This window comes from Lacerta agilis, chromosome 8, assembly GCF_009819535.1.
Source record: "Lacerta agilis isolate rLacAgi1 chromosome 8, rLacAgi1.pri, whole genome shotgun sequence".
Lineage (NCBI taxonomy): Eukaryota > Metazoa > Chordata > Lepidosauria > Squamata > Lacertidae > Lacerta > Lacerta agilis.
The window spans coordinates 23,318,745-23,344,314 of NC_046319.1; the positions used below are offsets into that span (position 1 = coordinate 23,318,745).

At 48.2% G+C, this 25,570-nt stretch overlaps 1 protein-coding gene across 3 annotated transcripts in view; it reads left to right on the forward strand.

Moving 5' to 3' along the window:
* The window catches only part of PLEKHG5 (pleckstrin homology and RhoGEF domain containing G5), a 102,143-nt gene that overhangs the window by 66,196 nt on the left and 10,377 nt on the right, over positions 1 to 25,570 (forward strand). For all 3 annotated transcript variants that reach the window (XM_033156547.1, XM_033156548.1, XM_033156549.1), the window contains 7 exons: positions 15,877 to 16,062; positions 18,576 to 18,752; positions 19,953 to 20,048; positions 21,257 to 21,307; positions 23,439 to 23,588; positions 24,158 to 24,268; positions 25,037 to 25,186. In XM_033156547.1, the coding sequence (XP_033012438.1) occupies positions 15,877 to 16,062; positions 18,576 to 18,752; positions 19,953 to 20,048; positions 21,257 to 21,307; positions 23,439 to 23,588; positions 24,158 to 24,268; positions 25,037 to 25,186 (921 nt within the window). The remainder of the gene's footprint in view (positions 1 to 15,876; positions 16,063 to 18,575; positions 18,753 to 19,952; positions 20,049 to 21,256; positions 21,308 to 23,438; positions 23,589 to 24,157; positions 24,269 to 25,036; positions 25,187 to 25,570) is intronic.

The window sequence follows — 25,570 nt, forward strand, 5'->3', positions numbered from 1 at the left end:
AGAAATGCAATCCATCTCACTGTTGCAGGTAAGACTGTGACTCTGTGACCTGCCTGCTGCCTGCTGCCCCAGGTACAGCAAAAAGACCCCTGGCTGTACCCAGCAGGGAGTTCCCAAAAGTGATTTCTTACAAATGCACATTTTGGTTTTTTAATATTCTGGAAACTGACCCTGGGCAGGAGAAATGTTCTTGCACTGCCACCCTCCCAACAGGGCAGTAGGGGGGGCAGCAGTGAGGTTAGGCCTTTTCAGGCACATTCCAGTAGCTAGTCTGGTGCTCTGGCTAGTGCACCCCCCCAAAAATAAAATCTGGTAAGCACCATTGCGGGGCTGGAGGCGCAACACCATTCCCATGGGCCAGAGGCTGCTCTTGGCCCTGGGATCATTCTCAGTGAAGGAGGGCAGTCTGCAATTTGAGATACCAAGTAAAGAAGTAGCAAGAGGGCTTGGCTACTGCTGCCCAGCTCCTGTTTTCAGCCTTCCTTTGCTTCTTCTTGCTTCCTTTGGCAGCCTGACGCTGCTGAGTTTTTCCTGCGGCACGTGTGTGTTTGTGTTGATGGCACATCACAGCAGAGGGATGGTCTGGCTTGTGTCAGGAGTAAATGTGTTGTTTGCCGTCCATGCCCAGATGTGGCCATGAGAGTGTCAGGGATGCCCGGGCGAGGAGGCTGACACGAGGCGTGCACATCTGAACCTTTGTCTGTTTTGCATGAGAGAGTCGTGTGTCACTCAGCATGACAAATTGCCTTCCATGCCTCATGCGGCGTTGGAGGAAGACTCTAGGTGCGGCTCTGCTATGTGGGAGGAGTGGATGGATCTGTCAAAATGGATATATTTATGCAAGCTGTTTCCCCTAAAGTAATGCATTTCTGTATGCTGCTTTTCAACACACCTGCTCATGACACATAATATGTGTCATTTGGTAAAGGTAAAGGGACCCCTGACCATTAGGTCTAGTTGTGGATGACTCTGGGGTTGTGGCACTCATCTCGCTTTATTGGCCGAGGGAGCCAGTGTACAGCTTCCGGGTCATGTGGCCAGCAGAGCAGCGCATGGAAACGCCATTTACCTTCCCGCCAGAGCAGTACCTATTTATCTACTTGCACTATGACGTGCTTTCAAACTGCTAGGTTGGCAGGAACAGGGACCAAGCAACGGGAGCTCACCCTGTCACGGGGATTCGAAACACCCGCATCCCATGTGTCATTTGGAGTGCCATGAAATTTGGAGAAGTGCAAATTTCGAAGGCTGGTTGTGTTTCGCTTTGAGTAGCGCTCCAGGAAGTGTCGATTGCGGAGGGTCGCCTTCAAATGTCAGCCGAACTGAACTTCCCCTGTATGTTTCTGGGGTGCCTCAGTGTGCATGTGGAAGGACTTTGCTGATTCACCCCCTTGCTGTGGTTCCTGTATTCATTAGGACCTAAGAGGAGCCTGCTGGATCAGGCCTATGATCCATCTTGTCTAGCACTCTGTTTTCACAGCGGCCAACCAGATGTCTCTGCTGGAAAGCCTGCAATCAGGATCTGAGCTCAACAGCACTCTTCCTTTCCTGTGGCTTCCAGAATCTGGTATTCGGAAGAATTTCTGCCTCCGACGGCGAAGGCGCAGTTTATCGATCATGGCTGGTTGCCATCAATAGCCTCCTCCCCTTTCCCACTTTCTCAATAGCCTTTCCCCTTATAATTTGGTTGTAATTAGTTAATTCACCCTCATTGTAACCTGTCTGCTTTGTGGCTGTCCAAACCACCCCATTCCCATCAATGGTCCCTCTTAGGATCTCATCCAGCAATGTTGGGACTCATCTCTGGGTGGAAATATTAAGGCTGGGGTTCCCTACATGGCTGCATCATCCCATATCCACTTGTCTGTTGCTTGCTTGGCGTCTTGAGAGAGGGGTCCTCCTTCACATCCCATCAGTGGAAGAGGACAGTGGTGTAGCATGGGTTGCCAGTGCCTAGGGCTGTGTGGAGGGTGGTGGTTGTGGGAGGGAGGGAAATGGACAGAGTCCACATGTACATTCAACTGCATCACCCAGGAGATCGTACCCACGGAGATAGGAAAAGAAGAGACATTTTGTTATCTGGAGAGGTCACTTCCTGGTTCACATGGAGAAGCTGTTTTCAATGCAGCCCAAAGATGGAAGCTCACAGCTGTATTGAGGCAGCACTTCTTCAAAGCCCCGCAGGTGGCTGCCCCTCCCCCCTGCCCCCCTGCCCCTGCTGCCCCCTGTGTCCTGCTGCCCCCTGCTCTGCCTGGGCACCCAGTTGGCTTGCTCTGCCACTGGCTGGTACCCTTTCTAACAAGCAGGGCAGAGGGCAGGGAGAGATCTGCAGTATGTGCAGACAGGCCTAATGGCAGGCAGAACTGCAGAAGAGCTTAGAGCAAGTGTTGGGTGTGTCCACAGGGCGTTTATTTGCTCCTCTCAACAGCAGGTAGCCAAAGCAAGCAACTGTCCCCTAATGAGTGCTAATGGGATCAGCGCCTTTGCTACGCAGGGAGCTCACCAGACTCCAGATTATCACGTCATGCGGCTGATCTTGATTAGATTTAAGGTAGCAGAGACACCTTGTGTCTCAAGCCCTGCGCCCAGGCGCCACCAGAGCCCCAGATGGGTGCTATCTGAAGCCTAGGTTTGCCCCATCCCATATTAAATGGGGAGGTGGTGCGCTCTGGTTTAAAGCAAGCAAACAGACAAACAAACCAGGAAAGATGTCCCCTAACAGGAAAGGACTGAAGATCCTCCTCTCACCACCCAAACTGCTTTGCTTCTAAGTCTATCCATAGGTTTTATTTATTTATTGGATTTATATCCCACTTTTTTCTCCAAGGACACATATTGTTCAACCCTCCTTACCGAATCTCCACAACAACCCTGTGAGGTTGGTTGGGCTGAGAGGCAATGAGTTGGCCAGTATCACCTACTGAGCTTCCTGGTCGAGTGGGGATTTGAACCCTGGTCTTCCAGGTCCAAGTCTGACACTCTAGGCACTACACCAAACTGGCTGTATATCCTTTTTGCTCTCTCTCTCCCCACTTACATCCTTCTACTCTGCAGCCACTAAAGGAGGCTCAGGAAAAAAAGAATAACAATTAAATACAGTTATAAAGGTAAAGGTAAAGGGACCCCTGACCATTAGGTCCAGTCGCGGATGACACTGGGGTTGCGGCATTCATCTTGCTTTATTGGCTGAGGGAGCTGGCATGCAGCTTCCGGGTCATGTGGCCAGCATGATTAAGCCGCTTCTGGCGAATCAGTGCAGTGCACGGAAACACCGTTTACCTTTCCGCTGGAGCGGTACTTATTTATCTACTTGGACTTTGACATGCTTTCAAACTGCTAGGTGGGCAGGAGCTGGGACAGAACAACGGGAGCTCACACGGGGATTCGAACTGCCGACCTTCTGATCGGCAAGCCCAAGGGGCTCAGTGGTTTAGGCCACAGCGCCACCTGCGTCCCTTAAATACAGTTATATCCTGCCATAAAACCAGCTTAAAAATTAACAGTGAAAGACAAACAGAGATGACAGATAGCCATTCTCAAACACTGACTCCTTGGCAGTCCTGGGAAAGGGAAGACTTGAGTGTGAGCCATAGCTGGGGAAGAATTTGTGCCCCCTCCTCATTGCCCCCTTTTGTTGTAAAAATCAGCCCTCCCACATTACATGAAATGGGGCAGATGCACATTGAAATAAACGGTTCTGACCCAAACCCATCACGCCCTACAACTGTCTGAAGGTTTGTCCATTTGAAGATGGAGCAAGCTTGTTTTCTGCTGCTCCAGAGGGGAGGAACTGAACCAATGGATTCAAATAGCAAGGAAAGAAATTCTGACTAAATGTTAGGGAAAACCTTCTGAGGGTAAGAGCCATTTGAGAGTGCCTCAGGAAGTTCATTGGAAATCTTTAAAAGAGAGGTTTGCTGGCCACCTGCCAACGATCCTTTACTTGCAATTCCTGCACCCCAAGGACCCTTAGGGGTCCCTTCCTGCTCTATGATTCTGTGATTCTATGGTCCCACCTCCTTTCTTGCCTGCTGCTCCAGCGTTCAGAAATAATATATTGAGAGCCATCAGTGCCACTGCATCGGTAGTCCATAAAGTAATCTATTAATGAGAAGAAACTTCAACCCTGAGATAACATTTTGAATAATGGTGTTTCCTTACGGACGCCTCGTTTTGCATAAGTTGCTCTTTAGATAAGGCTGCAGATTTGCATGCCGGTGCGGCTCTGACTTGCGAGTGTGTTACTCGGAAGTCTATGCCTTTCCCAAATCTTACCTGCTTGGCCCAAGCGAGAAAAGCCCAACCGGTCATTGCTTATGCCACTCTTGCTTTGTCGGTGATTTCTCAAAGCCGGTGAGAGATGTTTCCGTTTGTGTGTTGCATTCCTGCAATAGCCATCGAAGGGATGGAGCGGCTCCCAGGTGAGGAAAGGTGGCAGGATTAGGGACCGTTTAGAGAAAAGGCAAGCAAGTTTATAAAATTATGCGTGGCCTGGGAAAAGTGGCTCAAGAGACGTGTCCCCCCCCCCCCCAATAACACTAGAACTCACGGACATTCAGTGAAGCTGAATTTGTTTCAGACAAAAGAAAGCACTTCTTTATGCAGTGCATAGTTAAACTGTGGAACTCACTCCCACAGGAGGCAATAATAACCACCAATCTAAATTGATTAGACAAGTTCGTTGAGGAGAGGGCTGTCGATGGCCATTAGCCATGATGACTATGCTCTGCAGCAATGCTTGTGAATACCAGTTGCTGGAAACAGAACAGGTGCGTGGAGAAGGCTCCAGTGTTCGGATCCTGCATGTGGGTTCCCCATGGAGGCAACTGGTTGGCCACTGTGAGAACAGGATGCTGGACTAAGATGGGCCATTGGCATGATCCATCTGGTTCTTCTTATGTTCTTATAAATGATGATGATGATAAGCAGGACCCAAACACAAGAGCAGCCTTCCTTTTTGTGGCTTCTGGAAAATGCCATTCAGAAGCATACAGAAACCGGGGTCCCCCACTGTTGGGGCAGAACCTTCAGCAATATCTCCCTATATATATATATAAATGTAAGGCTGTCATCACCCAGTCCCCATTGGAGGATTTGTAGTGCCTCATCAGAATCCTGGATTTGTATGAAGTTGTGGCAGAGGAGGGGTTTGAGTGTCACAGTGGCCAACCAGATGCCCTGTTGGGAAGCCCACAAGAAACACCCATACAATCCAACATTTCTCCAATGAAAATAGGGACGTCCTATTCTATAACAACAACAACAACAACAACAACAACAACAACGATGATAATGATGATGATGATGATGTTATTATTATTTATATCCTCCCCATCTGACTGGTTTGCCCCAGCCACTCTTATATGTCATTTCTCCTTTGCTTGGCTGTAGTCAGAAGAGTGATGAAGGAATGAGGAGGAAGCATAAGGTCTGCATTCTCACTGTGTGTACCTCTGAGTACCAGAAGCTAGGAGGGTGTGTGTGTGTGTGTGTGTGTGTGTGTGTGTGTTTTGCAGCAGGCAACAATAGTCTTCCTAGATGCCTGCCTGTGGGCTTCCTGGGGACACCTTTTTCTGGCTGTCCACTGTTGGAAACTGGATGCTGTGCTGGAAGGATCTTCTTAGCCTTGGTTTTGCGGGACACTGTTTGCCCATCTGTGTGCATGAAACAGGGTGCACAACACCCAACCACTCAATCTGTTTTATCTCGTTAAGACACATCTGTACCGCTTAATCATTTGCATTGCTAAGCAGCGTACATAAAAAAACAACAGGAACTGGGAAGTTAAAATAGCAACAACAATAACAAACCTATCATAAATCCAAACGCAACCTTGGAATGTCTGCTGGACCAAGAAAGGCTTAGTCATGCGTCTGAAGTTCTGTTATGTTTCAGTTAAAGCCATTCTGTTGATTAACTTAATAAACAAACAAACAAACAAATCAGGATCATAAGAACATAGGATTTAGGGCATTGGGGGCACCTTTCCTAAGGCAATGCCACTAAAGTGTTGGGCACTTTTGAGTCAGCACAGGGAAAACTGAGAACAAGTGGGCTCTGCAACAAAATGTTGCAGTGCTTACTACTCCCCTCTCCTGCTTGTGCTGTTGTTCAGGGTTCTGGCCAGCTGTATCCTACAGATTGTCAAGAGACTCAGCCAGGACACTTCTATCTCTCTCTCTCTCCCCCCCCCACCCTTTTCTGTTTTACCTTTCCAACTGACAGTCAATACTCTGTAACTTCTAAGGACTCTCAATCCTCATAGGGCTGCTTTTTCGGGGGGTGGGGTGTATACCCCCTTAGGCTTTTTATTTATTTTTTGCTTCTTCTGCAAACCTGGGAATTCTGAGGTAGACTGCCTCTGAACACAGAGGTTCCATCAACTATCATGTCTAGTAGCCATCATTCAGTGTTCTTAAAGCTGCGTTTTAGGGACATGAAGGGAGTCCTGTCGGATTGGAACAAAACATCCCTCTATTCCGGTGCTAGCTTCCCACAGTGGGCAGCCAAATATCTCTACAAAGTCTACAAGCAAGCCTCTCCTTTCTCGGCTCCAATGATACAGAGATCCGTTCGCGTTTCAAACATTTCCCCTACTTCAGCTCCTCCCCACTCCTGCTCCATAAGCAAATGCATATTAGGGGAAGGGGTTCCAATTGGGACCCACATCACCCCTGCTGCACACTCTCTTTTCCCAAATTTTCAGGGGGAGGCTGGGCGGTGGTGCTCAGGTTTTTGGAGAGCAGCTCTCGGCTGCTTCTTGCACTCTGAACCCCATCCAGCCACCCCGCCCTGCCAGCTGTCTGTCCTGCCTATTGGACTGGCCCAGCCCCTATAGCTTCTGCCCTGATCTTTGGATTCCTGCGTGCGGCTGTGCCAAGCTGCCTGCTAGCCTGTCTCGGAGGTGAGCTTGAAAACCTCACCCTCCCATCCAGCTTGTGGTCGAGGGCAGCCTCTCAAGTAGGATGCGGTTTCTCCACCATGGCCAGCCAGACTTGGAAACCTTTGGAGCAGATCTGCTGCCTGTTTTGGCCTCTTTGCTGGGATTGAAGAGCTGGAGCAGCCCTTGGAACTGATCTCAGGCTCCTTTGGTCCCTGACCCCATCCTCTCTTGGCCTGACATGGTTCGGAGGCAGCAACGGCCTCGCAGCAGAGCCTTGTGGACATGCTGAGCCCCAGATGGACCACGTGGCATGTCCCCACCCATCTTAGCCCACCCAGGACCTCCCATCTTACCCGCTTCTTCCGTTTCCCTGACGAGCCCCCTGGCAGAGAGCCGCAGAGAGACAGCCAGCCGGCCGTGGCCCCAGGATTTGTTGCCTCAAGGATCCAGATATATAATTTTCAGATGGCTGATCCTGCAGTCTGTCAAGAGGCGGTGAGGTCTGGAGGGGCACCAGGCGCCAAGGAGGAAGAGGGCCCCGGCTTGCAAGCACACTCTCTGAAAAGACAGCGGCGGGGTCCAGCAGAGCCTGAGGATGGGCCTGGCATTGGAGAGAAACGGAGGTCGAGTGTGAGTGATCTCGTCCTGGGCAGAGAGGAGGGATCTCAAGGGAACAGCTGGGAGTGAGAGAGGAGAAAGGGGTGATTCTGATAGGAACAGGGCAACTGATTCTTTCAGTGGAGGATGTGGACAGAGAAAAGTTTCCTCTCCCTCTCTCAACATTAGAACTTGTGGGTGTTTGGGTGCAGCAGGATGTTGGGAGCAATTATTTGTATGATGGCTTTAAAAGAGGATTGGACAAATGGTACATGGAGGAGAAGGCTGTCGAAGGCTATTAGCCACGATGGCTGTGCTCTGCCTCCGCAGTTGGAGGCAGTAATGCTTTTGATTGCCAGTGGCTGGAAGCAGCAGGAGGGGAGAAGAAGATGCTGGGCTCCATGAGCCTCCTTTGTCCTGTCCCTGCAGGTTTTTCTTATGTTCTTAGTGGTCCTCTGGTAGGATGGGTGACTGTCAATTTCATAATTCCCATAGTTCATGAATCTTCCTCCTCCTCTTCACGCGCATGCACCTCAAAAATGGATCCTCTCTGCCTATAAAAATAGGAGCTTTTTGGATCTCAGGGTTGCTTTGAAATGGCAAGAGTTAGAAACCATGCACTGGATTTGGGCTCCAGCTTGAGCCAGTCACTAGCCAGTCTACCCTGAGCACTAGAAATTCAGTCAATACCAGGAATCCATGATGGCAGGAAGATCTTTGCAAGCTGGCAGGAGTGCGGACCTTTGACCGCCAGTTTTGATTATTTCTTGCTATTCGGGGAAACAAGTGGGGAAACCAGGTTGACTTTCCTGGCCTCTTCTTCTTTCCTTTGTTATATAATGGCCTTGGGCAGCAGCCAGTTTTGCGTTTCTGGGGCGGTGGAGGGAGCGAAGGAGATCTTTCCTCTTTCCTCTTATCCTGGGTGGACTAATTTGTTCTTTGCACTTTCAGTTTCTTTAAGGGTAAACATGCAGAGCATTCAAACTTTGTACTTACTCTCTCTCTCTCTCTCTCTCTCTCTGTATAAACTTCGTATGAAATGTGTATATTCTCCGCGCATAATACTTATATGCACGCTTCATTGTAATCCTTGAAACAACCCTGTAAGGCTTTTCATTGTTTTGTTTATCATTAAGGTTTATCTCCTTTCGGGATAAAGGTTGACAACTTAATAATAAAACAATATGTGAAACTGTCAGCCCAAAACGACTTAGCCAAATTCATGGAGGAGAGGGCTATCAACTTGCTACTATCCACAAGGGCTATGCTCTTCCTACACAGTCAGAGACAGCAGTGCTTCTGAATGCAAGTTGCTGGAGACTGCTAGAATAGCATGAGACTTAATCTCAGGATCATGGGTTCAAGCCCCACATTGGGGGGAAGAAGAAGGAGGAGGAAATAATAAATAAATAAATAAATAAATAAATAAATAAATAATTTTATTTATACCCCACTCGGGGTGGTTATTCCTGCACTGCAGGGGGTTGGACTAGATGACCCTCAGGTTCCCTTCCAACTCAACAATTCTGTGATTCTATGAAGCCACAGAAGGAATCCAGCTCTTCTGCTTGCTTATGGAGTTCCCAGAAGAGGTATCTGAAGAAGTGTGCATGCACACGAAAGCTCATACCAAGAACAAACTTAGTTGGTCTCTAAGGTGCTACTGGAAGGATTTTTTTAATTTTTAATTTTGTTTTGGTTGGCTGTTGTGAGTACAGGATGCCTCACAGTGTGGTGTAGTGGTTAAGAGCGGTAGACTCGTAATCTGGGGAACCGGGTTCGCGTCTCCGCTCCTCCACATGCAGCTGCTGGGTGACCTTGGGCTAGTCACACTTCTCTGAAGTCTCTCAGCCCCACTCACCTCACAGAGTGTTTGTTGTGGGGGAGGAAGGGAAAGGAGAATGTTAGCCGCTTTGAGACTCCTTTGGGTAGTGAAAAGCGGGATATCAAATCCAAACTCTTCTTCTTTCGCCAGATCCAGCAAGCTCTCCTTATGTTCCTAAGCTCAGTTGCTTTTGTAAAAGAAACAAAATTGACTAATAATAAACGTAACTAAGAATAATAATAGGGCAGCCATGCCCATTAATTTCAGTGGGTCTGCTCTGAGAAAATTCACATTGGATTGAACCGCCTGCCACCTTGAATGCGCTCAAAGCATCCGGATCCCGTGTTTGCCTTTGCGTCCAAACTGCTCTGCTTCTGAGCACTGGAGGCAGCTTCACAGGGGAGGGGGGGTCCCCGTTTGGGGGAAAAAAACCCTCTCACCCCCACAGGGCCTGGAACAAAGAGAGGAGAGGGGCTGTGGGGGGACCAGCTGGGAAAGGCCTCCAGCCCTTGAGGCGCATTGTCTCCCTGTCAGCTGCCGGGCTCAGCTGGCCCTGAGGGCAGGCACCCTGTCACCCGGGATGAGCTGCATTGCGCAGTAAGGTGACCTTGGGGATCCAGTTGTTTGTCCCAGCTGCTCCGTGGGCCTGGAGGAGGGAGAGTGTGCTGGAGCCTCTCTCCTACTCCTCCTCCCCTTCCCCATTGAGGCACTGCTGGGGGGCAACGGTGCCACCCCCTACAGGTCTGCAGAACTGCTGCTGCAAAGGCTGCAGCAGCTTGGAGATGAGCAGTGTTGGGTCTCTGCATGCTGCACGCCCTTCTGCTTTGAGCTGCAAGGCCCTTATCCCAGGAGTTGGTGCTGCACCCTTGGGGTAAGGCTTGGCATTCTCTCTCTCTCTCTTCCCACCCCCCACCGCAACCCCTGGGGCAGTGCTTCTCCCTGCACCCAAACTGGCTTGATCCATTTGCATATTTCAGGGGAGGAATGAGGATGAAGGCAGAGAGACCTTCCTAGAGACAGGTGAGGCAGGAAACTGGGGATGGAGGCCACCTGTCTGGTGTGACACCCCATGTTCATGGGGGTTCTTCCTGGGGAGTCAGCTGGTACTCTTGTGGCTAAGTTCTCGGTGGCGAAGGGGAAGACCTTTACCTCGAGGTTCTCTGGTTTTTAATCTGGTTGTTTTGAGGTTTTGTTGCTTTAGTCTCTGCTGAGGGGCCGGCCTCAGCAGCTGCCTTCTCTGCTCTCGGGCATTTTGCCGCTCTGTTGCTTTGATGGCCACGCATCGATGTTTCTCCCGCCCGATGTCAGCCGCAGCCCAATAAATGTGACTAAATAAATGTGGCGCTTTTCAAGATGCCACACGTCTCAGTCAACAGTCTTTGCCTCCGTTGGGGTTTGTTTCCTGTTGTTGTGTTGGTTTTGTTGCAAAATCAATACAACACACTCCCCCCCCCCTTTTAGATGCCACAGGACTCTGTTTAACGTTTCAAATTAAAGATCTGGCATTAGCATATGCGATGCTTACACATTGTCCAAAAAGATGGTACCTATTTGCATAACGTTTGGTGTACAGTTGTTCTGAAAGTGGGTGATACCACCCCCTGGGGAGCACCTAGGGGGCACCAAAAGGCAAGGGGGCAGTGGGGGGGCACTGGAGGTGTAAATGACTATCAGACTTTGAAAAGCGGGACTCAGTGGATCAAGCTCATCAGTCTTGTAGAATTAATTAAACTAAACAGTTTTAATTGGATTTTGAATAAACGTGCTTTGCATTTTATTCTTAACTTCCTTCTGCAATGATTGCTTTGCATTATTCAGAATGCAAACTGCCATTCTGAAAAATGCTACTTATAGGGTAGATGTAAATGCATAGGTACCTATAGGTGCAAATTTAGAAATGGTTGCTGTGATTTAAATAGAAGAGCAATCCATCTCACTCTCAGAAGGAAGACAATGACCGTGTGCCTCAGTTATCCATGCCCTGGGTGACATCCAGGCTGGATTACTGTAATGCGCTCTGCGTGGGGCTGCCTTTGAAGATGACTCAGAAACGTCAACAGGAGCAGAATGTGGCTGCTGGGTAACTGGTTGAGCCCAGCTGGTTGGAATCTAAGCGAGACTATTCCAATTGCACCGGACCTGGGAACTGGGTTACTTGAACCTCTGCTTGCACATACAACCTGCCTGCAACTTCCAATCTTTTCCATAGATGATGCTTAGATACCCATCTGAAAAGGCAGTTAGGTTGAAGGGCAAAGGAAACAGGGCCTTCACAGTGGTGACCCCCTTTTTGTGGAATTCAGTCCCATGAAACATCAGGAAGGGCCCCTCCCAAGATCTTTAAAAATGGGAAACTTAATCCTAACTTTTCCAGTGGCTAATCATGAGCTGTGGAAACAAGGTAGAGAATTCCTTCTGATATGATCTGCTGGTTAATTGCTTGATTTGTGCCGGTGTGGTGAATTATGAAATGGATGCTTTTAACGGGCTGCAACTTTTGTTTTGCTTGCTGCTGCTTCGGCAATTATTTTGTATCCAGTTTTGCAACAGATTCTCCTTGTGAAGGGGGCCCTAAAATATGTAAAAAGCAAACCAAATGACTGCCTTGGAGTGAAGTGATTGGAGGGTGGAGAGAAAGTGGGTTCGTTTGCAGCTTGGAAAGCAGCAACTCCACCTCCAGCTCTCCTATAAAGGAAATGACTGCCTGGTTCCACCTGGAGGGAACATTTGCAGCATCTCAAAAAGCCTGCAGGAGCTGGCCTCCTCACCAGAGATATTTTATCCTGTGCTATCCTCCAGCCAAGAGGGCTGTGTGTGATGGAGAAGAGGAGAAATGTTCAGAACTCGCCGATCTCTGGAGGGGGGGTGGGGAGTAGGTAGAGGCGCCGAGGGAGCCCAGGAATGTCCCATCTCCAGGGTGCCCGGCAAGCTCCTCTCAGCGATGCAATTAATGCGAATGAAGGGGAAGGCGGGCGGCGAACAGAGTGTTGATTCAAGGCGAGCAGCCTTCTCCTCGCCTCCCTGCTCACCAGCCAGCTGGAGAGAGCCAGGCTCTTGGCCCTTCCTTGTCTGCCTTTGTGCTTTCGTTCCTTGGGATTCTTCCCAGGGCAGAGAGCAAGAGGCTTTGGCTATAAGGTGAGTCTGGCAGACACAAGGACCCTTTTCTGCTGTGGTGGCAGGGGGAAAGGTTTTGGGGTGGCAGCATGGCACCCCTGCAGATGGTTTGGCCCTTGCAGGATTTGTGGGTTTAAGTCCTATTCTCCTTCTGCCCAGGGGAGAGCCAGAGTCTGGACCTTAGGACATTTTGGGGGGACGGGGGACCACTTGTGTATTTGCACAAAATGCAAATTTGGGTCATTCGGTTCACAATCCCTGGAAAAGATAATACTTATTATTCGTGTTGGGCAGTAGTAATGTTTTTTGTTTTTTTCTAAGATTTTGTTTTATTGAGGTTTTAAGCAGAGGTTCGATGTTCATCTGTCAGGGGATTCTTTAGCTGTGATCCCTGCATTGCGCACTGTTGGGCTGAGGGACCTGAAACTTGAAACGTCAGTAAGAATTCCAAATAGTAGGAAATTTCACAGCAGGCTTTTGAACATGACAGACCCTCCAAGTTTCCCTATTTTCCAGGGACAGTCCTGGATTTACAGAAGCTGTCCCAGTTTCTGATCTGATCCTGGAATGTCCCACTTTTCCTTAGGATGTCCCTATTTTCATCAGAAAAATGTTGGAGTTATGCAACCAAGGAGATAAGTAACTATACAACCTTTAGAAGACATTCCTGCAAGGGAAGTTTTTTTAAAAAAATGTTTAATGTTTTATTATGTTTTTATATATGTTGGAAGCTGCCCAGAGTGGCTGGGGCAACCCAGTCAGATGGGTGGGGTATAAATAATAAAATTATTATTATTATTATTATTATTATTATTATTATTATTATTATTATTATTACTGCTGTTGCAATGGATTAGGATGTCCCTATTTTCATTGGAGAAATATTGGAGCGTATGTAGTTATAATTATTTGTATATAAAACAAACTTTTTCCATGTAGTTGAAAATGAATCTTTTTGTTTTTGTTTTAGACTGTCCCCTAGTTTACCTTAATTTTGAATTAATTTTCAGCAGTAGCTGTGGACCACGTTACACAGGAAAAGTGATATATATATATATATGAATGAAAGAAATTTTGGGTGGTTCTTTAGATGCGGCAACCTTAATTTTGAATTAATTTTCAGCAGTAGCTGTGGACCACGTTACACAGGAAAAGTGATATATATGAATGAAAGAAATTTTGGGTGGTTCTTTAGATGCGGCAACCATGACTGGTGTATTAGTTTCAGCTCAGAGAGTTCAGCGTTCTGTCTTCCCTACAGCTTTTGCCGCTCTTTTGCCAGCTTAGATATGAGCGCCAGGCCAGAATCTCTGTGGGCCAAACAGGATCTCTATGGGCCGAAAGGCCAACTCAGATTACTGTCCTAGTTGCCAATCCGCTGCCTCCACTTCCCACATCTAAAGGAAGAATAGATAGAATCATAGAATTGTAGAGGGGAGTTTTTTTTTAATTGTGTTTTTTTTATTAAAGATTTTCTTGATTCACAAAAGTATGTGCAATGTCTCTCTCTCGTATTTTTTCCAAGTAACATTTTTACAAATCCGTTTTATTTATTGAGACATTAGGAAGAAAAAGGGGGGAAGGGGTGGGGTGGGGTCGGGTGACTATGTTTCTGTTTTACTTAATGTATGTAGGGTTTGGTGTCAGCGTTGTTTGTGCAGGTTCTCTGTTGTTTGCTTGTGTTCCTTTGGTGGTGAGAGGTTGGGGGTTGGCCTAGGGCAGGCATAGGCAACCTTCGGCTCTCCAGATGTTTTGGCCTACAACTCCCATGATCCCTAGCTAACAGGACCAGTGGTCAGGGATGATGGGAATTGTAGTCCGAAACATCTGGAGAGCCGAAGGTTGCCTATGCCTGGCCTAGGGTGTGCGTGTTCATTTGTGGTTGGCTGTGATGGTCTTTGTTTTCATGTGTGAGTGGGGTGGGTGGGTGTTTTGGATCAGGTTAGCCATATCGATTTGTATGCTGTGGGTGGATTTTTGTCATTGTCTTGTTGGGCTGTGTGTGTGATAAAGGGGAGCCATAAAGGGGTGAAGGCATCTTCTTCTATTTGTCCCCGTGTCATTTTCAGCTTATTGATTAATTTTTAGTAAAGCTGTTTCCCATACTGTTTTGGTACCATTGGTCCATGCTTACTCCTGACAGGTCTCTCCAGTGTCTGGTTATGATGTTTCAATGAATAGAGATCTAGAGATGATCTTACCTGCTCCAGATCCTGGCCTGGGGGCGCTGCAGAGCACCTGTGGCTGGGTAGAGGGCATTCTGGGTGATTGTGGAGATCCTTATCAGGCTTAGAATAGCATGGAGATTAGCCAAGAGGCTTTGGGATATGTGCTCTTTTGCCTGGGTCACAAAAAGGCAGCTGGCCATTAGCTTGCGCACCAAGAACCAGGCAAGATGTTTCTCTGCCTTCTCCTCCAGCTCTCTTTTCTCCTCAAGGTATGGGCGGCTGCCGTGCCCCTGTGGGTTTTGGGGACAGGCTCCATTGTCCCCAGGATGCTCTCTGCCTCTCCTGATAACCCAGACGCCTTCCTTTTAGAGGCAGCAATGCTTCTGAACAGGGTGGATTTGATTTACCGGTGAATCAAATCGATATAAAATCACGATTTAAATCACTAGTCTGGAAGACTTGATTTAAATCACTAGTCAGGAAGACTTGATTTAAATCTTTTTTTCCTTTTTTTTTACAGAAAGGCTCATTCTTGCTGGTATAATCTTAATATTTACAACCAGATAAAGGTTTCATTTTTGGAATAATAAATTTTCAGAGTAGTTTTTACAGTTATGTCAAAAATAACTGATTTGGTTATACTATTAGAAATACATTGACAGGTAATTATGAAATTTTCTGCTGTACTTTATTGGAAGGAGAAAAATAATCATTTCCTTAATAACAATTTGAACCATTTATTTAACTAAAACAATAACATTATAGCATATGTATCCATGTTTGTTTACTGAAGTGGTTAAACAATTTTTTTAAAAAAACAACAAGTTTTAGCACACATGAAAAACTTAAATCCTTTTTTCCTGATGAATAGCTTTTGGACTATAATGCAACTTAAATAGAAAACTATCTTTAGAAAGATTTTTCCTCCGAAAGCATTTTATTTTAAAAGTCCAATTTAAATTAAAAAAAAACTGATTTAAATTTAAAAAATCCAATTTAAATTAAAAAAAACTGATTTAAATTTAAAAAATCCAATTTAAATAATTAAAAATCCATTATTTATTTATTTATTTTAAAAAACACATTGATTTATATCCACCCTGCTTCTGAATACCAGTTGCAGGGAACTGAAGGAGGCGAGAATTTCTCAGGCCCTGCTTCCTTCTTTCCCTTGCAGTTGCCCAGTGTGAGAACAAGACACTGGGCACCCTTTGGCCTGTTCTGGCATGCTAATCTTATGTTCTCCAGCTCTCTAACTTCCCTCTCCTCTCCCTGTTTGTCCCTCACAGGCCCCTGGAAGACAAAGGAAGAACATGAATGAGTTTTTGGGGGACGCCAGCATCCCGAGCCACGACCCCCTGCAACCCTCCAGCGCCTCCTTGCCCAGCAATGGCATCGACACGTGGAAGAACCGGGCTGCCAGCCGCTTCAGCGGGTTATTTGGTTCTGGCAACAGTGCCAGCCCCTTCACGCGGGTACGTTGCCAGTGCCCAGCACTGCCGCCTGTGGATTCCTGCGGGTCCTTTCCTTTTGATTCCTGCAGGCCCTTTTCTTTTGGGAAGGGTGTCCTGGAGAGGTCAGGATCCGCCCCCACCCCCCGCAAAATCAAGTGGCGTCAGATCACGAGGAAGGGTAGCCAGAGACCAAGGTGGAGACACATTCATAGAGGAGGCCATTCGTGATGGGTAGATGGAACTTCCATGGCCAGAGGCAGTTTGCAGCAGCAGCAGGTGGTTCTTGTGGTGTAGTGGTTAAGAGTGGTAGACTCGTAATCTGGTGAACCGGGTTCGCTTCCCCACTCCTTCAGTCCTCCACATGCAGCTGCTGAGTGACCATGGGCTAGTCACACTTCTTTGAATTCTCTTAGCCCCACTTACCTCACAGAGCGTTAGTTGTGGGGAAGGAAGGGAAAGGAGAATGTTAGCCGCTTTGAGACTCCTTCGGGTAGTGAAAAGCGGGATATCAAATCCAAACTCCTCCTCCTCCCTCTTCTTCTTCTTCTTCTTCTTCTTCTTTTCTTCTTCATGCACACATTTATAGGATGTGAACGCATACAAAAGCAGACAGTGACACTCTCGGAAGCACACAACCCCCCCTTTTCATCGGCTGATCCATGCAGATCAACTAAGGAGGGCAGTTCTTTCCCCCTCAGCGGTTTGTTAGGATGGCCAGGGAAGGTTGCTCTCTGAAAGACACAGCACAAAAGGAAAAGGGCTTGGGAGGGAGGAGGAAAGAAATAAACTCAAGGCCCATCCATACTTAACCTTTCACTTTCTAGGTGCATGTCCTTGCTTTCCTGCTCTGCACTCCCCCCCCCCCACCCATGAAAACCCACTCTTTTGCGCTGAATTTGGAGAAAACAGCCATTTTTGTTTTTCTCAGATTGCTGTTTGCTCTGATTCAGCAGCGAAGAGTGGGTTTTTGAGGGGAAAGCAACAGGGCAAAAATAAAAAGCTGTCAGGCACAGTCCCAGAAAGCCCGGGCCAGTGCCTAGAAATGTGGAGCAAAGTTAATTGTGGATGAATCTTCAGGCGCTAGTTACCAAGTTCAGTAGGTCATGGAACTGGGTCTAAGCGCAAGGAAAGAGCTCCAGTTTCCTTGCCTTCCAGTGGCCTCAGTTACGGCAGCTGGCAGTTGGAGGGAGGCCTGATATCTGTGATATCAGAGGGTCATGTGCCACTAAATACTCTTTTCTGGGAAGCATCGGTGGGAGCAGGCTGGTTCCTTCATACCCTATTTTGGGAAATCAGAGGCAGGGGACAGAATTAGATGAAAAAGCATTAGATGAAAAAGGCTTCAAGATTCTATCCTGGCATCGCCAGACAGTTCTGGGAAAGACTATTGTCTGAATCCTTGGAGAACCACAACCAGTCATTGTAGACAATACTAAGCTAGATTATTATTATTATTATTATTATTATTATTATTATTATTATTATTATTATTAAACAATTATTTAAATTCAGTTATTTTACAAAAGGAACTCAAAACGACGCCGTAATAAACAAACCCATAGGTATAAAACCAATAGGAGGGAAAACTCTAGAAGGCAATCCTGTTTTTAATAGGCAGGATTGAAACATCCTGACCACTCAAAGTTTATTAATAGCCAAAGGCCTGAAGAAGAACAGGTGGTTTGCCTGGTGCCTAATGATATTTTATTATTATTTATAAATTGAATTTATATACAACTTTTCATCTGAAGATCACAGGGCGGTTTACAGCATAAAAAACTCAAAATGAAAGCACAAAATACACATGACTATAACAAAAACCAACAACCCCCGCCCACAAACATATTTAAAAGGCCATAGATTGCTTAATCAGCCAAAGGTCTGGTTTTAGAGTTACTACGTAACACAGATGAGAGACAAATGCACTAAACAGGCACCCGGTGAGTCTCCTTGGGGAGAGCATTCCACACACAGGGAGCCACCACTGAAAAGGCCTGTTCTTGTGTTGCCACTCTCCAGACCTTCTGTGAGGCGGCACACGGAGAAGGGCCTCAGGTGATGTTTGCAAGGCCTGGGTCAGTTTATATGGAGAGTATGGACCAGTAGTAGCCTGTTTTTTTGGGGGGGGGGGGTAGAAGGCAGATTCCTATACTATTTTGGTCTGGTCCAAGAAGGCTTCTTTTAGGTCCTTGTCCATCCATGATACCTACCTCAGGGAACCAGCTGCCAAAGGACAGGAAGCTAGGAGAGGATGTTCCCTTCATTCAGCGGGCCATTATGGGAAACAGGATTTGAACCCTCGTCTCACAGGCCTCCTTTCTCCCTCCCCATGTGGTCCTGCATAACACCCCTGTGAGGAATGCCAGGTTGAGAGGCAGTGGCTGGCCCCAGGTGAGCTTCATGACTCAGCGGAGATTCGAACCTTGGTCTCTCCCAGGTCCTAGTCCGGCACTCCAACCAGGGCACCACTCCTGGCACCGCACAGCAGCACCCCCAGACTTCCTTTTTCAGCCCTCCTTTTTGTACCCCTCCAGGAGATGGACAAGATGGAACAGCTGGAAAGCAGGCTTCACTCCTACAGCCACTTTGGCCTCCCCAAATTCCCCCAGCAGCTCCGCTTCGATCAGGATTCCTGGGAAGAGGAGGAGGAGGATGACGATGCCGCCCTGTGCCTGGAAGACAGCTGGCAGGAGATCATTGAGGGCACAGAGGTGAGGTGGGAGCAGGACGCCTCTGCTGTCCAGCTGGTATTTCAGAATACCAGTTTTGAAAGCCACCCTGGAGGGAGAGAGCTGCTCTTGTGCTCGGGTCCCGCTTGCAGGTTTCCCCTTTGACTCGGTGAGAGCAGGATGCTGGGACAGATGAGCCATTGACCAGATCCAGCAGACGACTCTTCTTACACTTTTATGGAGAAGGCTGGCTGCTGTGATCTTGACCTAGCTGGGCTCAGTTCTCCAATAAAGCTTTCACCTGAACCCCCAACCCCAGTGAAGGTATCTGTCAGCTGATTTAAGACAGACAGGAAAAGGAAAGTCCTTTCTCCCCCCCGCACAATTAACTTTGTGGAAATCTGCATCCCTGGGTGAGGCGTAGGCTGGCTGCTGCTAGTTTAGATGGCTTTTTATTTGTTTAAAGGGATTGGACAGATTCAGGTCTGCCAGTGGAACCTCCACTTTTAGGAACAGTGTACCAGTATGCTGGGGTCAACCAACAGGGCAGGGGTTTGCTTCCAATAATAATAATTTTATTATTCATACCCCACCACTCTGGGCAGCATGTCTAAAAACATCAAGCATTAAAAAACCTCCTGATACAGGGCTGCCTTCAGGTGTCTTCTAGAAGTTGTGTAGTTCTTTATCTCCTTGACATCTGAAGGGAGGGCTTTCCACGGGGAGGGCGCCACTACCAAGAAGGCCCTCTGCCTGGTTGCCTGTAACTTCGCTTCTCGCAGTGAGGGAAATGCCAGAAGACCCTCGGAGGAGTCTGGGCTGAGCGATGGGGGTGGAGACGCTCCTTCAGGTATACAGGGCGGAGGCCGTTTAGGGCTTTAAAGGTCATGCTCGGGAACGTACTCGGAGCCCTGCTTGTGGGCTCCCCAGAAGCTTCGAGCCTGCCAATTCGCTGCGCTACTGTCTCTTTGGAGGAATCAGGGTTGTCGGCTGATGGGCCGGTCCCTTTGAGCCTTACTTGGCCTTGGTTTTCCTTTGGTGTCAGGTGATTGACGGGTGGCCCCACCCACTCGTCGGAGCGGTCCTCTGGGGGGTGGGGAAACCCAGGATGTAGTTGGCTGGATCCAGTCCCCCCCCCCCCACGGAGGGAATGGATTCAGAAGGGGGCTTGTCATATTCTTAGGAAAGTAATGGTAAAAAGAAGAAGCCCCTAACCCTGCCTCTGACTCTTAACCCTCCTAGGTTTTGACACGCCGGCAATGTCACCAGCAGGAAGCTATTTGGGAACTGCTGCACACAGAAGCCTCCTACATAAGGAAACTGAAGGTCATCACAGATGTAAGTGTCTTAGATGAAGTGATGTGTTTAATAATAATAATAATAATAATAATAATTGTATGTATTTGTTATTTATACCCCACCCATCTGGCTGGGTTTGAGGACACAGAAGTCTTGAAGCATATTCATTCATTCATAAAAAATATTTAAATACTGCTCTTCATATATATATATATATATATATATATATATACATATATATATATATATATATATATATACACACACACACACACACACACACACACACACACACCCCAGTGTGGTTTATAAAAAAATAAAATACAGGCAGCCCCCTGTCTAAGCATGTTCAATAAGTGTGCGACTGTGTACAACCACATTGTGCTGAACCTGGAAGTGACCCGGAAACATCATAAAGATGCCACTGAAACGTCACTAAAAGGGCGGAATGGGAGGGGGAGGGGGCAGAACCGGGTGTTTGCAGGTTTTTTCATTGAGTTTCAATTATACACCATATGTGCGGTGTCTCTGAACGTAACCCCTGCATAAAACCATACAATGCATAAGTTTAAACCAGAAATGTAGTACAATGTGCTCTCACTTGCCTGCATAAATGCCTGATGGAATAGAAGAGTTTTCCGCAGGTGTTTAAAAGTTGAAAGACAAGGTGCCTGCTGAAACTCCAGTGGCAGGGAGTTCCACAGAACAGGGTTAATGACACTGAAGACTCCGTTCCTTGCTTTTGTCAAATGAGCTGCACCTGCTCAGGGAACGACCAACGATGCTCCTGCAGAGGATCTTGGTGGCCCAGCTGAGAGATAAGGGTTCAGGCCGTCCCTGGGGTACCCTGGGGCTGAAGCTGTTCAGGGCTTTGTCAATTAAGACAAGGACCTTGAACCAGGCTGCATAGTAGATGGGCTGGTGCTTTAACTAAGGCGTCACATGTTCTCCGTCAGGTGCCCCCATCAGCAATCTGGCCACCGCATTCTGCACCAGCTGGAGCTTTCAAACCAAGACCAAGAGCAGCCCCACAGAGAGTGCATTGCGGTAATCCAGCCTTGAGGTTGCCAATGCATGAAATACAGCGGCCATTCTATCCTTGCCTTTCCCTTCGCTTAAAGCAGTGTCAGATCAAAACCCCTGGATCACGACCAACATCACTTTTGTTTGCTGGCTCTCTAACCAGACGGCGACCCCCACAACCGAGCCCCATTGCAATAGCTCATTTCTCTCTCTTTCCTCCTCAGCTGTTCCTGTGTTGCCTGTTGAACTTGCAGGAATCGGGGCTGCTTTGTGAGGTAAGCATCCTCTCCTGTTGAACATGGCTGTTGCCCCAGAAATGTCAGATGTCACCCTCCAGGGCCAAACCTCACTTTTCCTGTGCCAGTAATGGGTCTGCCTCCTGCTCCCGGTGGCTTTGTAGCAGAACGCCGTCTCTGCAGCACCCTCCCCTCTGCCCCACTGGTCTCTTATCTGCTCTGAGGAAGTGGCCCAGTTTCTCTCTCTCTCTCTCCCTCTCCCCCACCCCCCCCCATTTCTGACAAGAAACCGTCTTGCGATCTTTCACTGTTTGGAGAAATACCTTAACCACACGACGCTCTGGCAGGCTTTGTGGCACACAGAAGCTATTTGAAGAGATGAAAGAGATATGCCCAAGGCAACTCTTGCATCATGCAAATGCTTCTCTCGGGTCCCAGCAGTGCATTGATCAGGTTTTCCCAACGAAAACACACTCAACCTGTTTGATCGAGAAGGAACTCTGGATAAATGTAGTTGCATCAGGCTGCAGAGCAGAACTCCCTATCCTGGAAGTATTTCCATCCCAGCTGTCCATCCCAGCTATCACTTTAAGAACTGTCGCCTGCGTTTTCAACAGTTGGGATGACTTTGATTGACTGATTGATTGATTGCATTTCTATCCAGCCTTCTTTCCTCTAAGGCAGGGGTCAGCATACTTTTTCAGCAGGGGACCGGTCCACTGTCCCTCAGACCTTGTGAGGGGCCGGACTATATTTTGGAAAAAATATGAACGAATTCCTATGCCCCACAAATAACCCAGAGATGCCTTTTTAATAAAAGCACACATTCTACTCATGTAAAGACACCAGGCAGGCCCCACAAATAACCCAGAGTTGCATTTTAAATAAAAGGACACATTCTACTCATGTAAAAACACGCTGATTCCCAGACCATCCGTGGGCCGCATTTAGAAGGCGATTGGGCCGCATCCAGCCCCCGGGCCTTAGTTTGGGGACCCCTGCTCTAAGGAGTTCAAAGTGGCATACATAGTTCTCCCCTCTCTTCCTCATTTATTCCCCACAACAAACCTGTGAGGTAGGTTAGGCTGATAGTCAGTGACAGGCCCCAGGTCACCCAATGCAGTTTGGGACTGAGCAGGGTGAGGGGATTTGAACCCTGGTCTCTCTAACTGCCGCACCACACTGCCTCCTCTTGTGTTATGGAATAACAGAATCATAGAACCGTTGAGTTGGAGGGGCACCCCAGGTGTCATCTAGTCCAACCCCCCGCAACGCAGGAATCTCACCTAAAGCATCCATGACAGATGGCCATCCAACCTTTGCTTAAAAACCTCCAAGGACGGAGAGTCCTCCCGAGGGGGACCATTGCACTTCCAAACAGCTCTTACCGCCTGAAAGCTGAAATAATCTGGTGAAGTGGATCGGAAGGAGATTCAGGCAGATGAGAGTCACTGTAGATTTTCATGCCCTTTGCACTTTCTTTGTGGGACACCACATGTTGGAAGCTGCTGGAGTGGGTGGCTTTGAAAGGGGCTTGGCCAAATTCATGGTGGAGTCTGGGGGCTGGGTGCATGTGTGCCTCTCTCGATGGCTCCCGCCATGGTGCCTGGTGTGTGGCACCTCTGTTCAGAGAGAGCAGTGTGCACTGAGTGACAGTAGCAAATGGTAGTCTGACCCAGGGGTGCTCTTCTTGGCAGGTGACTTGAGTGCAGGGCCGGATTTAGGTTTGATGAGGCCCTAAGCTACTGAAGGTAATGGGGCCCTTTATATGTCCCTTTAAATTGTCACTGATTTTTGTGTTGAATATATGCCATATGATAATTTATGGACCTAATAGGTATCTAAAGCCATTTGCACATGCAGAATGTAGGCACCCTATATATAGAAATGAGCAAACCAGTGATATTTGCTAGCAGGCGGAGCCCATTCCTTACATCATAGGAGCCTACACAACACAAAACACTGTTGCTGTATGTAGGTTTTGTATTATTTGTTTTTTTATCTTATATTTTGGAAATGTACACCCAGTGTTTTTTTCCCCCTTTAATTTTTTTGGGGGGCCCGAAGAGAGTGGGGCCCTAAGCTACAGCTTGTTTAGCTTACATGTAAATCTGGCACTGCTCGAGAGTGTAAGAAGGGTCTCAGAGTCTGCTTTCCCCCCACTCTGCAGGTGGAAGCTGAGCGTCTTTTCAGCAACATCCAGGAAATCATTCAGCTGCACCGTGCTCTCTGGAGAAGCGTCATGGCCCCCGTTTTGGACAAGGCCAGGACCAGCCGGGCTCTGCTAGACCCCACGGACTTCTTCAAGGGCTTCAAGATGGTAGGTGTGCATGCAGTGAGTGTGCCTGCCTGCAGGTGCAGCAAGGAGAGTATGGTGCTTTGTTCCTGAAAATGAGCAACCCGCTGGAGACCATTCCAGTGTCCCAGAACTGCATCAGCAGAGGAGCGTGAAAGGCCTCTGAAGCATGTTCTGTTTTACTATACCAACAAGTTGTAATGGAGGTTGAAATCTGGCTATTGAAGGTACCCCAATGAGGCAAGTCGCCCGGCAGGGGGCACTGAGAGGCCGAGAAAGACGGCCGGGCAATCTGGTGTCAGCTTGGTTTTGATCCAATAGTTGGACCCGAACCAGAGCGAGCAGCTTTTCCAGGACCAAATGCAACCCAACAGACTCCTTGTAAAAATTGGTCTCTGCTGAGCAGATAGCTGCAGTACCATCTCTGGCCATCAACAGGGGTGGTGCTGGAGAGCAGAAGGGAGAAGCTCCTAGAATCTGCGGTTTCGGACCACTGCGCAGGGCCAGTTGGGTTGCTCAGGTGGCCCTCGCTTTCCTCCGCTGCTCCTGCCTCCCTGCACCCGTGTCTTTAGTCTGATGCTTTTCTCTTGCAGTTTGGCTCCCACTTTAAGCCTTACATCCGCTACTGCATGGAGGAGGAAGGCTGCATGGAGTACATGAGGAACTTGTTGCGGGACAATGAACTGTTTCGCATCTACGTCACGGTAAGGCGGCTGTTTCCAACCCACCCACCCCTCTCTTTGTGACCATCCTACGAATCCCACACCTGTTGCTGCCCTCAAAGTTGAGTCCTACATTCAGAAAAGCTGCAGGCATCTGTCACCAGCAAGTTAAATGCTGGCTAAGCAGAGGTGCCAAGCCCAATGCTCACCTCTCCTAGTCATGCTATTTAAGCCCCACACTTTAGGAGTGCTATGTGGTTAGCTCAGTTGGTTGGAGCATGGTGCTGATAGCGCCAAGGTTGTGGGTTTGAGCCCTGTATGGGCCAGCTGTATCTTCCTGCACTGTGGGGTGTTGGACAAAATGTCCCTGATGGTCCCTGCCAATGATACAATTCTATAATTAATTTTCTCTGATTATTGTTCGGCTAAAAGAGGGGAACAATCTTAAAAGCAGTTTCAAAACGGCTCTGGAGGGTCTGGGGAAGCGGTGGGTTGATGATGGCAGAGGTACTAGCCAATAGGTGCTTTTCCTTTTCCTCGAACCAGGCAGACAGTCTGCAGAGTGGACCGTTGCTTTTTTTACAGAGTTTTGTCTGGAGGCCGAGACAGAACTATTGGAAACACCAAGAATTGGCCACTCTTTAGAATATGAGACTGTCTGTCACCTAGGGCTGCTTTTGGAAACTGTCCATTCCTGGGCTGGTGGCTTGTGTTCCTGATGGGAGCTAAGCCCCTGGCTAGTAGTGACGGACTGGCTAGTGGCCTGTTTCTTGGCTCCAGGAACTGACGCTTGCCTTCTTCCACTTGCAGTGGGCCGAGAAGCACAAACAGTGCAATCGGCTCAAGCTGAGCGACATGCTGGTGAAGCCTCACCAGCGCCTCACCAAATACCCTCTGCTGCTGAAGTCGGTGCTTAAGAAGACGGAAGACCCCCACACCCGGGAGGCCATCATCACCATGGTAAAGTGTTGCCAGTGCGCCCTGGTACGCCTGCTAGCGTAGGTGATTGTGTGTTGGGAGATGCAAGGAATTCAGCAAACGTTTGCACCCAAATCCATCTCAGGAAGGGCTGGGACTCCGTTGGGATGGGGAGAAACACAGTTCAGTTTGCATTTGAGGGCGAACCTACCTAACGCCGACAAAGTCCAGCCACGATGGAACCTCCAGCACCTGAAGCAGTCTACCTCTAAGTATTTGATTCCAGGGGAGGACTACAGCAGGAGAGGGCTGTTGCATTCACATCTTGGTTCTGGGGCTTCATGGAGACATCTGGCCTGGGCCAGCCTCCCCAAACTGTGTGACTTCCAGATGTTGCTGGACACCCAACACCCTCCATCAGCACTG